This window comes from Corvus kubaryi, unplaced genomic scaffold, assembly GCF_017639235.1.
Source record: "Corvus kubaryi isolate FWS band 111438036 unplaced genomic scaffold, C.kubaryi_AGA036_p1.0 74, whole genome shotgun sequence".
NCBI lineage: Eukaryota > Metazoa > Chordata > Aves > Passeriformes > Corvidae > Corvus > Corvus kubaryi.
In genome coordinates this window covers 13,536,576-13,549,751 of record NW_024582061.1, presented here as the reverse complement: position 1 = coordinate 13,549,751, position 13,176 = coordinate 13,536,576, and the positions used below count along the sequence as shown (strand labels likewise).

The window sequence follows — 13,176 nt, the reverse complement described above, 5'->3', positions numbered from 1 at the left end:
TATTACCTCCTCCCCAAAGATTTTTTGGTGCTGTCCTTGTCCCCTACCTAAAGTTAGTGTAACGATGCACCCTAGGGATGCTGAAACCCATAGTGGAAAACATCAGTCAGGATCCAATGAAAGTGTTTCAACTTTCCCGAACGCATGCAGGTTTGCGTACCTCCCACAGCAGCAAAGACCGCAGCGCAGCACGCAGAAAGCCTGGAGACACTTGGTACCTGCTTCTCCAGCCCTTCCCAGCGTTACAGGCACAGCACCACAAGCCTGTGTGAGCCGCACCTCCAACACCAGCCGCCACGGGCCGTTTCCTGGCTCGGGAGAACCCATCCTAATCCTGCCTCCTACTTCTTGTCACCAAGTTGAGGAGGAAATTTTGGCAGCCTACACCTCCAATTGTGTTTCTGTCCCGCTGTAGGAAACATGCCACTCTGACAATTACTGATTTCTTTAAGGCACTTCTGGGTGAGGCTGCTGCGGGACAGGGCTTGGGAGGGCTGGGCGGGGGTCCGCCACCACACGCCTCTCCTCTTACCGACCCAGGCGCCTGCGGCAGCGACGGAGCCAAACCCGCTCTTGGAAAGTCAGGTCTCCGCTCTCCGGTGTGACCCGATCGCCCGTGACTCGCGGGACGGTGCTGCCTTGCGGTGACAGCCGGGCTGCTGCCCGCACCCCTCGGGGTCCCGGGAACTTTGTGGTTCCCCCGAACCCTCCGGGCCCGGGCGGCTGCGGGGCGGCGGCACTTACCGATGTCGGAGTTGCAGAAAGCGTCCTGCGGATGGATGGGGACGCAAGTGCAAGCCTCCACCACCAAGTCCCGCAGGCTCCAGCTGCACAGGAACACGACGAGGAAGCTCAGCCACGCCGTCATACTGCCCCCGAGGTGCCTCCTCACTTCTGCGGAGCGGGAGGCGGCTACTGCTGTGTTCGCCTGACTTTATTCTTGCTCCCTAACAGCCCGTGCGCCGCGGCTGCCTGCGCTGTCTCTGTCTCCCTGGCTAGCTCTGCAGCGCAGCCTCGCTCGGCGGGACGGTGCGGGCGCTGAGGGGCGCTCAGGGGAGCCGAGGTGCGGCGCGGTGCGGGCGGAGTGGGGCCGGCGCGCGGAGTTATACCCGGCTCGCGGCGCTCGCGCTCCGGGGGCGCCGCCGCGCGCGGCCAATGGCAGCCCCGCATTACCTCATCGGCGCGAGCGCGGGGCGGGGCCGCGCCCGCCGCGCCTTGTAGGGAATAGAGCGGGCGCGCGGCGGGCGGGGGCACGGCCCGGGCACGGCCCCGGCCCCGGCTCTGGCCCCGGCTCTGGCTCTTGTCCCGGCCCTGGCCCCGGCTCCGGCTCTGGCTCTTGTCGCAGCCCTGGCCCGCTCCGATCCGATCCGCGCCCGGTGCCGCGGGACGGGGTAAACCTCGCTCCGTGCCAGCTGTAGCTCCCTTGTACCGCCGAGTGTCCGCCCCAGGCTGTCACAGCCTCCGCCGCCCCGCGCCGCTACTCAGGGCACCTGGAAAACGTACGCGGGGCTTGCGGTTCGCTTGGAAATCTTGGGCTGTTTCCCTTCGATCCATCTGCGCTGTGTGCAAACTGACTTTAAACTGGAGGCGATGGCACTTTATTCACTCTATTCCAAAGAGCTTTCAGACAGCGATCAGAAAATGCACCAGTGCGGTGTGCTGCTTCTTTAGCGCTTCCAACAGGCAGTAGAAAGAGGATGGGGGAAAAGAAGGACAAGACCTATCTGAACTGTAAACCAGGATTTTGCCCTGGATGTTTTTAATCCTGCTCGAATGCTCCTTCTCCATCACCCAGCAATTCCCCTTCTCTGACCTTTCAGTCAGAAAGGGGTCATAAACTGCTAAAACCAAGCTGGAAAGAGCAGTTTTGTATCCAACCTGGGCACTCCCAACATTTAATCTCAAAGTATATTTTAGCAGAGCAGCTTTAGTGGAATTTATAGAAATGTCCTGTTTGTTTTGTTTTCCTTTATCCCCTTTCAGAGCCATAAATTTCTATCAGCTGTAGAAATGTAAATGTTATAGAAGAGCTGGGACTGTAAGGAAAGAGATTGCCAGCTGCATGATACAGACAGCCTTATTATCCTCCAAAGGGGACTGAGGGGTGATTAATCACAGTATCAAGCCAGTGTATATAATGTCAGAGTACTTTCCACTGGGTTTACAAGACTTAAGCACATCTAGTTATAAATTATGCTGGTATTAAAGGCCAGGGACCAGCTGTCCTAAATTTCTATATAGTCAGCTAAGTCTTTAGATTTACAATTCTGCTCCATCTGGGTGAAGCACAGCCTGCCTACACCTTTTCTTTAATCATACCATCCATATAAAATTAAAATCTCCTGTCTTATGGAAGCACAGGCTTTTATTTGGAGCATCGGTAGGCAAAAGCTTCAAGATGGGTGTTGTCAGTAGGGATCAAGGTTACAATGCCAGCAGAGGAAAACACAAGTTCCTATCCTCGCCGTGACACAGACAACCTGTGTGACAGCTTTGCCTCACTGTGTCATAGGATAATAGTGATGGGAGCTGCTCAGGAATGTGTGTTAGTGAACACACTGAAAAAATCGGATGGTGTTGAGGTGCTAACGGGTCCTGTAAATGTGTATGAGACAGGGTATTAAACAGGTCGTTCAGTTTAGATATGTCAGTGTCTCAATCGCTGGGCCCAAATTGCAATACGAGGAACCCTATGTAAAACATCTTTTAGGTACTTGGACTGTCTGCTCAAGGTACTGCAAGTGAAGCTGGATCCATCAGGTTGGGTGGACTGTCGTTTCAGTCTCACTGGGTGTTCTCACACAGAACAACTCCACTGACCTCAGCAGAGTAACACGGAATAAAAATGAGGTGTGTCTGACACTCATTTTTTGTTTGTTGTTGTAAAACGTTTGATACCCACCAACATCATGGTAGACCTGGCCTATCAACATCTCAGATCAATATCTGAGAAAAGTGAAATTCTGCCAGAATCTGACACTGGTGTAAATAAGGGAGAGTTTGGCCCACACACAACTAGATTATAATCACAGCTCCTGCACCACCTCCCTTCGCTCTCTGGCCAAAGTAACTCCCCTGAGTATGTTTCTTCATTCCTATAATAGCACCTTTCCTGTGTGTTCCGAGGACTAACAAGCTAAATGCTTTGTAATAAGCTTTTAAGCTGTTGGGTGCTGTGTAAATGCTGAGTGTCTATGATACACAGATGCAGGACACATTCAGAGGAGACTGAAAAACAAATCTTCTCGATTTCTGAAATGGGAGGAGAAGGGGCCTACAAATTACTGAAGTTCCACAGGGCCCTCCACGGTATGGAAGTAGCTTGTTTACAGTGAGGTAGACCAAGCTTGTTAAAATGACACCAAGTTTGTGCTGGTTGCAGGAACTAGTTCACTTTTCGGATATAATCCAGAGAAGTAATCAGATGGAAAGGAGTGACACAGCTTGATCCAAGGGCTGGGCACATCTCTTTGGAAGGGATGGGGTGCAGGTTGTCTGTATGGCAAGGCTTACCACTATCTTCTATACCGCTGTTTGGGAGGTGATCCAGAAATTATTTTAGTGCTTGTATTATCATTGCCCGGAGTAGTAACGCCTGTGTTTGGTCACGGCTTAGCTGATTCACCTGCTTTTTTTACACTTAGATATTCTTTTTCAAAGAGATGAACTTCTCTACAGTAGTAGGGATGCAGTTTTTCCAACCAGGACTGGATGATGTACAATAAGAACAATATTTATTTGCCACTTGAAGAGTAAACTTCATGCACAGAAACCAGAGTGCGTTATTTTTGTAAAGTACAGGTAAGTCATACTCAGGAAAGTTCAGTCTGGCCAGTGGCCTGCTCAAGGCCTTTGTTAAATAGTTTAACCTGCTTATACACTCATTTTATCATCTGTAAATAGAGATATTCTATGTTATCCTCTGATAATATCCATTACATATTCAATATTACCCTCTCCCCTTTAAGATCTGCCAGCAAAGTGAGCTCTGAAAGAGCCAGGCAAGAATTCTGAGTGTTTATTTATATGAGAAAATATGGATAATCATGTCAGAGCAACAGAGAAAGTCAATGAAGGAACTGAAAGGAGACTTCTCTTTGAATTCCTGTTCTATGCTCTGTCTGCATGGGAAAAACTGCAAAGGGAAAAAAATAAAGTAAAAACTATCATTCCGCTCCTTTGCTCAGATAAAACTTTAAGCCTTATATGGCCATAAAAAAGGTAGCATTGAAAGAACGAGAAAATAGAGACCTCGATCTTCATATGAGAAAATTCGGGTTCACATTTGGTTAATGTCACCAAATAAAGAAATCTATGCTATTCTCGTCCTCCATCAAGAAACACACTGCTGAATACAATTAAGGATCTCTCTGCCTTACCGAGCAGCCATACAACTTCATGCTGTGATCTTGTCGGATCCCGCAAGCCAAGCATGACCGGGCTGGGTCAATAGTTGGTGTGAAAATTCCCAGGGAAAGCCATGTCCCAGAGGTGTTGTTGACCGGGAAAAGTGTCCTCCTCCTCTCCCTCCTGCAGGAATGTGCGCGGCAGTGCTAGGGGGCAGTGCACTGCAAGAGATGGTTCCGACCTTCGCAGATGGAGCCAGCTCCTTTGCAAAACCTAAAGAACCGATTATTTGGAAAAGGAAACATGTTCAGCTGGGTGTCTTATTTAAATTTCAGGACCGAGAACTACCTTCTGCTTTCACAGATACTCACATTAGTTTATATCAGGAGTACGTTAACATCATCATTTTTCTTCCACAAGACCATCCTGGAACCAGGGGCAGAGACTGAGATATGAACTAAAGGCATGTTCACTTGCCTTCTGATCACATTTCACTGTGAGGGATGCCGGCTGCTTCAGTACAGAAGGGCTTCATCAAACTACAGCAACTGCTGGCAAATAAAACCACACACCAGGGTGGAGGGTTGAGAGAAAGTGAGAGAGAGAGAGAGAGAGAGAGAGAGAGAGACCCGACTACCACCAGAGAAAAATACCCTGACAAATGTCCCATGTAGTGGTTGGTAACACTCCAGTTCTAGATCCTATTAATTCCACCATTGTATCAGTGAACTCTACATGCTATTTAAAATGAGAAGACTCCTTCTTCAAAAGTGTCTTTGATTCTATAAATAAGTACCAAAAAAATTCATTTGATCTCTTTCTGTGAGGTTGCAAAGGAATTATGTCACCTTCCTGTCTGCAAGCCAGACATAGGTAACACTCCATCCCATTCCCAAGCTTTTCGTTGGAGGTACACCATTAAATCTTCATCAGCTCTAACATTTCTATACTGTGTTCAGTCCTCAAGGATCCTTTACAGATTGTGCCCACTGAGAGCACCAAGCCTGGAGCAGACTGTAGGCACCATGTGTTTCCAGGAATATTACATTATAAAGGGCTGTGGAATATGAAATCACCCTCACAGTAGTGTGGGGATCCTCCAGTCAGGCTCTGATGTGGCATCAGCTGCAGAAGAGTAACCAGGAAATATCTTTTAACAGCCTTATCAAGCTGAAAATGTTTTCTGCACATGACCATGCTCTTTGGCCCAAATCCAGCAAAACACTAAGGCACATGTTCAACTTTAAGCACACAAGATGCTCTACTGAAGTCAACAGAACCATTTACATACACAAAGTTAAATATAAGCTTAAGTGCATTTCTGGACCAGGGCCAAAGGGCTCAGTACCATGCAGGGTTCAAAACAGGGGGCTGTGATTAGATGGTCTGACAGAATCTGGGAGGGAAGGACACGACGTGATTTGCTTGGTTCTACCTGCCTATGCCTCATTCCAAGCAATTAATTTTCTCTCATTTTTGTTTAAAATAAGTCTTTCCATTTCTCTTGTTTTGCTTTCCTGCTGGTGTAGCCATTTCCAAATTGAAGTTTTGATTTTCTTTTTTAAACCCTTCTAAACTGCATCAATAGCATTAAGTGACTGAACAAAGAGATTTCAACTAGATGAAGTGCTTCAAATGGTAATAAGAGCTGGTGTTCCCAGAGCTTTGGAGGCTGCACTAAATACAGAAGAGAGTGAGAGCAATTGAAAATCACTTTTCTGTTGTTCCTTTGTATGAAGTGGTTTCTGGCTTATGCAATGCACAGTAATTAAAATGACTGGAATGCCTCACATTTTTAAGAGAGCTTTAAGGCAGCTCTGTGGCATTGCAGCCAGCAGAGTTCATGAGCAGATTCATGGCTGCAATCGAGGTTTGACGTTTTTATCCGCGTAATTTGAAGAAGACAATATCTCTGTAAACGCCTTTGAGGGGAGTTTGAGGAAGAAGGGGTAGACACAGAAAAGCAGTAACATCTGCTCCCTGCATCAGCTCCTTGAGCAGCTATGGGGCAAGTCTTCCTTTTGATGAGACAAGAGCCTAACAGTTAATGTGGTTGTCAGAGATTTCATTGTCTTCTCTCACTTTAGCTTTAATGTCCTGCTCAAATTCAAGTGCGGGACAGCACTTACACATTCTCTATCTCTCACTGTAATCAGAATCTTGTAGTTCCTCCTCCAAGGTGGAACTGCACAGGAAATGTCTCTACCTGTGAGAGAGGGTTTGCATCTGAGTACTGGCCATTGTGGCTGCTGTATATTTGTGGGGTTGTGTATTTGTGTGTATTTGTGGGGTTGCAAGCAGCTCCCTGACGTTTAGCAGAGAGCCTGGCAGACTGGCATGTCTCTCTGCTCACAACTGGTTGCCCTCCCTGTGATGAGGTTTGCTCTGCTTGGCAGGGGTGAGGGACTATCTTGGTGCTTTTCAGTCTCCCTGGCAGAGTCTAGAATTTCATTTTCATCTTTTCCAGTTTTTTTTTACTGAGGGTGGCTGACCACTGGTTTTCTCTCAAGACCTGGCCTGGCTTTTCACAGTGCTGATTGGCCACAGAGGAGCAGTAGAGCTGAATACAGCCTCACTCGGAAGGGGAGCTGATTGACCTGAAGACATAGCCTTTTTTGCATGTTGAGCAATTAGATCCTTCTTCCTTCATCTCTCTGCCTCTCACCAGCCTTCTGAAGTCATGAACTGAGCCTGCTTCCTCATCTCCCAGCATAACCTTTCTCTCCTTCTCATCAGAGGGCACTGTCAGGATACAGCTGCCTCAACAACCCTGTGTGAGTATAGGGAGGTAGAGGAAGATCCCAGGCTGGAGGCAGTAATCCTGTATCTCTTAGACCATCCTGAGGCTATCAGAGCTGCAGTCCCTCCATATGCCAGTCCCTAGGATGTGTCACTGGTTTTAAAGCATGTTGGAATCCCCTGAAATCTCCGTACTTGTGAAAAGCAGAAAGAGCAGCACCAGGGGGCTGGCATTCCCTCTTTTTGTTTCTTTAATGAGCCTAGAGGTAGTATTGGGCTGTCAGGTGTGAAAGAAGGGTCTTTTCTTTACCTGCAGAACAAGTGTGAGTGCAGGAAAAGTTGCTGTCTTGAGTTGCTTCTCCCTGCACAGCCTTCAGAAGCTTGCTGTAATAATTAGCCAGTGTCTTCATTCTCATAGTGCAGGTGTTACCAGTCTCTCACCTGAAACTGCAAATTAAGGTATTAGTTACAAGGACAGTCTCTAATGACAAGGAGAGTGTCCCAGCAGGGAATGAACTCAGTGATTCCTGTCATGCATGCCAGCACACGATGTCAAAAGTGAGAAGCAGTTCCTCTGTGTGGAAATCCCAACAGGGGTTGTTGCCTCGGCATAGGATTTTTTTATAAATCCAAACTGACTTTTTCAATGCTTTTCTTCCTGTGTTCCCAAATCAATGCTGTATTCTAAACAGTAGCTGACTGCTCACTTACATCATGCCCTTCCCTCAGACTCACAGTCCCAGCCAGGAGAAGCCGGGGAATTTCCGATGCAAGATTTCAAGGACAGATCTCTTTCTTCTCTAGAGCAAAAGGCAGCACTTCAGTTTCCTCACTCCTTTGGAATTTTTCTCCATAAATTTTGGCATACGGTGTGAGACAAAAAATGAGGGGATGGTAGATCTGCAGTCTAAGGCGAGGACTTTTACTTGTTTATTGTCTTGCTCTTCCCAAGTGAAGAGTAACGCATTCCTCAAAGGAACTTTTCAGGTCAGTAGTGTGAGTTCCACACCTAATGTATTAATGTCAGGAGTGAAAAAAATTAGCGTTTGATTTAGCACAGATGTGTGAAAATAGTATTCTTTCTCCACTGAAGACAGAGGTAACAATCCACAGCCTCTCTTCCCCTTTCCTTTCATCTGACAGCCTCTATCCCTTAGCTGTGCCTTTCTGTGGGCTTCTGAGGGGTGTTTCAGTGAGAACTACCCAGAGCTGGCAGGAACCAGGAAGGCGTAGTCTGTACGTGCAGATTACATACCAGGAGTTGAACTATGAAGGTACCAAAGCTTGACCATGTGCTATGAGCAAGAAAACACCTCTCTGTACTTTTGCTCTTAGTAGCTGTGCCACCAAATCTCACACAGAGTGTTGACCAGGTGTTTGGCATTATCCCAAGTGCCCTACTGTGGGATCCTGGACTGCTCCAAAGCAGTGCTTCTTCACAAGAGGTTGAAGAGGTACTGAACACTTCTAGCAGGAGCAGGTGTCCAATAGTAGCTTAGCACAGCACATTCTGTCTTCTCCCTCTCCTCTTCTCTCCCTCTCCTCTTTCTCTCCCTCTGCCTGCTCTCCTCTCCTCTCCAAGGTAGCTGCAAGAAGAGATTGAACTCTCACCACACAAGCCAGGGAGGCAGAAGGGTTCTCCCTAGACACCTAGCTGAGGTCCGTGAGGAAAGTGCTCTCAAAGTTATGCAATGCATGGGAGGAATCTACAGTTTTAATCATGGGATAATTAATGGAAAACAATAAACACAGGGCTGAGCAACAGCAGTTTCTACCAACAGAGATATGACTATCCAGCAGACTTTCCCCAGCACCTGACAGTACAAAAGAGAGTAGATAGACAAGCATTTTATGTGCTTTGGTTTAAGCTGTGTCTTTATGTTCCCTAGATTACAGCACAGCATTTTTTAACCAAAATCTTGCTTCCTTTTCCCTCAGTTCATGTTCAGCAGAACGACCACAAGACCAGTGAGTGGAATGGGAAGGCAGGGGTGGATGTTTGCTCAATGTCAACAAATCCTTCGTGCAGCTAGGACAGAAGGCACCCATCTGGTCTCCCTTTCCTCACAGGACAGCTGAAGGCATTTCAATTCTCCCTCCCAGTTTTGAGATTGAATGAGCTTTTTCTGGAGAAAACCTTCTCCCATTGATATTTACATGAAGTTATTTTTGTGCCAAAGAAGCATGATCATCAAGAAGAGCACAGTCTGCCTCATGAAAAGAGAAGGAGCAAGCTGAGAAGGGAATTTTTTACTTCATTTGATTTTCCCATCCAGAATAGAACTTCACCTTTGAACATCACATATAATGGCAATTTAGCCTGGAGAGGCTGACATAGCATAATCTGTGTATGAATGTAAACAATAGCACTACCAAGAGCTGGCTGGAGAAAACCAATACTCACTCTTAGTGAATGCAAGAGCATTTCTTCCTCCTCCTGCTCCTCCAGAACCTACCTCCTTATCTTAGACAGGGTCTCCAAGTCCCTTAAGGTGTTTCCACAAGTATCAATGCAATTACTTTTAACAATATTTTTATTCTTTTTTCCCTGAAATTATAATCTGAAGGATTAGGCAGTCATAGTCCTTTGGTCTTATTTTGAGAAAAGGCTTTTGAAAATAGGAAGGAGAAAATAGGAGAACCTGGTGCTGCCAAAAAAACCCAGTTTATTCCATCCGGCATTTCTGGGAAGAAGGAGGGAGGGCAGCTTTTAAAGCCATGTCTCTGGCTGCATGTAAGAGATAGTTCTCAAAGGATTCCCTTAATCAGATTCTGTAGAAGATGGGCTGTCCCTTTGCAATTCACTCCATGTCTTATTCTAAGGCCATGTGCTCTGGTCGCATGAAGATTTACAGTCTCAAATTTACTGGCCTCAGAGAATCTGAAAGAATTATGCAAGAAATCATGTTCCATCATAACTGAGGCCTCACACAGCCATGCTTCCTAAAGACTGCTTCTAACTCGATATATGGCCCCTCTAGGGCTTTGTAAGCCCTGCTGGGGAAGAAGGAAGGGGAGGAAAAAGGGGAGCTGCTGATCATTGCCATATGTGAGAAGCATCCCTGTCTGCACGTGGGTGTGACGTCTGTGTTGTCACAGAGGCCGAGGTCTGCGGAGCCCCCCTGTTTCCTGTTTCCAGTCAGAATCTTGCTGCTGGAGCAGGAATCCCATATCACTCTGTACTGCAGTTACAAAAGAGGAAAGTTATGGCCATTGGAGGGGGAAGGGGCGGGGGAAATCCTCTTAAATAGCTATGTAGGATGTCTGGGCAGGGATGCAAGCCAGGAGTCTTCAGAGGCAGTAGAATAAGTGGGAGTTTAGCAAACAACCATTTTCTTCCTTTGACTAGTGCTCCTCAGAGACCTCAGCACTCCAGTTCTCATAGTTAATTTTAGCTATTTGTGGTTGGCCTGTTCCTAATGTTCCTTTCCTATCTCTCTCACACACACTGAACCTTGGGATACTCTCTGTGGGCTGACAGATGACGTGAAAACCTCTAATCTGCAGGTCAAATATCAAAAAATGAAGTGGGATCATGAAACTGGAAGCATAATTTGCTTTTTTTCCAAATAAGGGAGATCTATTCATATTAGAAGTTCTTAGCATACCAAGTTTATGAGGTTTTTTTAAAAGTATATGAGGGGAATGACTTACTCTTTAAAATTTTATGGTAACCACCAAAGATGTCCCATGGACACTGCCTTTCCTTTGCAGACTATGACTGATATGCTTTCATTATTTTTTGGCGCTGCTCTTTGTTAGAAAAACCAAAACCACATTGTCCCAAACACTGTACTGATACATAACAGGCAGGGTGAGTCCCTGCCAAAGGGCATCGAGTACATGTTAGAGAGGGTTTAAAATGAACATAGTGGCAATAAATGGGCCATGACAGGAGTGAAGGAGCTGGCAGCATGTGGCATTCGGACTGCAGATATCACCTTCATGGAACTCTGAGTCTTACCTGCTTTACACTCCTGTGGTGAATTGATGTCAACGCTTTATCGACCGTGAAGTTTGCTATACAGTTTGTGATGAGTCTGATGTCCAGAGGCACCACAGGGTACAAAAGAAAGGTAAAAGGGTAGGGATGACTCCTCCTGTCTCAACCAAATTTTCCCAGAAACATGAGCAACAGGTGGCTCTTTTTCTTCCCCAAAATTTTTCCTGGATTCCCTGTCCTGATTGCCCCTCCTCTTCACATACAAATCTGTAGGGGATGCTCTGCAGGCACAGAGTGTATGCTCTGAGTGATGGAGGTGTGTGACTGTGGACAATAAAAGGGCATATGGACCCTGAAGGCATCTGGAAGAGATGCTGGCTCGGCTCTGCTCTGCTCGAAAATTTAGTTCAGGGCCTGGAAATCAAGTCACTGACCTTATTTTCAGCTGATTGATTTAAAAAGTCTTAGAGTTGGGTGAGGAATCCTGAGAAGCTGATTCGGAGGAGAAAAAAAGTAGTTATTATGTCTCTCAAGGATAGAAAAGTAGTGTTCCTTGAGCTGACAGAGGCCAGATTTACATTATTAATTAGACAGACACCTCTGGTTTTGTGTTGGACCAGATATAAAAGACTGACTAGGGTATCGTGGACAAGACTGCCTGTAGCACCCTGTTCTGGCTGGCAGGAAGCAGTAAGTCTGCACATAAAACAGACCTCATGAGCTGCTTTCCTGGGAGCTCTGCTGGCTGCTGAAGGTCCCTTAGTTTTTCAGAGGTGTTGGCAGTTTGTTTGACTTTCAGACAGAGGTAAGTCCTGCTAAAAGTGAAGGAATGAATGGGGGGAACCTCCCCCACACACACCCCATCTACAGGTTGTCCTAATAATCCCTGAACAGATGGACCTGGTCATGTGTGCCCTTGAAACTCTATCTGTTTTGGAGGAGTAGTGGGTGTGGTGCTGTGGGCATGGACAGATATATGTGTTGCCTTTCACAGAGAAGCTCACTGTCCTCCAAAGACTGAGTATCAACAAAATTCTTCCTGTGGGGACTTCCAGTTCTGCCCGAGCCAGCTGTAAATTCCTTTGAGGCTGAGACTAAGAAAATTGGAATCCTGGGAGGGCTTTGGTACAGTCCCAAAACCATTTCCACTGAACCTTCCCAAAAATATGGTTTCTCTGACCCAGGAATGTGAGCTGTGTAACAATGCAAAGCTGAAGCCCTAGACCGCTGGAATTAACCAGTATTAGCTCATTGTGTCTTTGCGCTCTGTCTGTCTCAGCTAATCTGAAAATCACTGTCCCTCTGGGAGACAGACTTTGTTCCATTTTTGTGTAGCACCTGGCACGATGGGGATGTTAATATTGGAGTGAGGTGCTACCTCTATATAAAAAAAAAAAAAAATTCGTGGGACCCCTAGTTTCTCTCTTTGCTGCTTTTGAGTTGATTATTTAGGAGTAAATAATCATAAAGCATCTGAATGAGTGCAGCAGAGCTAACGGCTGCTTCAGCCAGGAAATGCCTGAGGAGCAGGGAAAACAGACTGGAGTATAAATTGCCGTAGCACAGTAGAACAGAAGCCATGAGCTGGTACAGACTGGCTGATGCAGGAGACATCAGAAAAGTAGTTACGTACACAGAGAACTCCTCCACTGGTCCCAACAAACCTGGAACAAAACTACATTTGCTCTACAGCAGGTGAAGGTCCAGTCCTCCAAACTCAGGACAGCTGGCCATCCTGACCACCGGACCTACCAGCTGCCTCCTAACTTGCCAGACCTTCTGCTTTTGCATTCTGTCCCTCACCATCTGTTTGTCCTTTTTATGGGAGAAGTCCCTTCCAGTTGTCACCCTGTTCATGAACCAGTTGAAATATTTGCCTCCCCTACTGTGACAAGTTTCCTTCACATTTTTTGTGCTTCCTTGCACGATACAATTTCTTTTCTGAGCGAACATTTGCAGCCTTCCCCTTTTAAACACAGAGGTTCTGGAGTGACATAACACCTCTTGGAGCAAATGCATTCCCTAAAAGCCTTCCCCATGATTCTGAGGCCCCAGTTGTCAACACTCTTTCTTCCAAGGATAGAGAATGTAATCCAGGCCTCCCTCCCTTGCCTGTGGTTTCTCCATCACAGTAAAGTCACTGGTGA

General features: G+C 46.7%; 2 protein-coding genes across 4 annotated transcripts in view; one reads left to right on the top strand and one right to left on the bottom strand.

The window, feature by feature from the left end:
• TIMP3 (TIMP metallopeptidase inhibitor 3) overlaps nt 1-4,449 on the bottom strand; it is a 40,953-nt gene extending 36,504 nt beyond the window's left edge. The window contains exon 1 of one of the 2 annotated variants that reach the window (XM_042050909.1): nt 4,380-4,449. In XM_042050909.1, the coding sequence (XP_041906843.1) occupies nt 4,380-4,434 (55 nt within the window). In that variant the 5' untranslated portion in view covers nt 4,435-4,449. Of the gene's footprint in view, nt 1-744; nt 1,098-4,379 lie in introns of those variants that run through there. The other variant, XM_042050908.1, reaches the window with a different exon arrangement.
• The window catches only part of SYN3 (synapsin III), a 189,228-nt gene that overhangs the window by 98,503 nt on the left and 77,549 nt on the right, over nt 1-13,176 (top strand). The gene's annotated exons all lie outside the window — the stretch shown is intronic.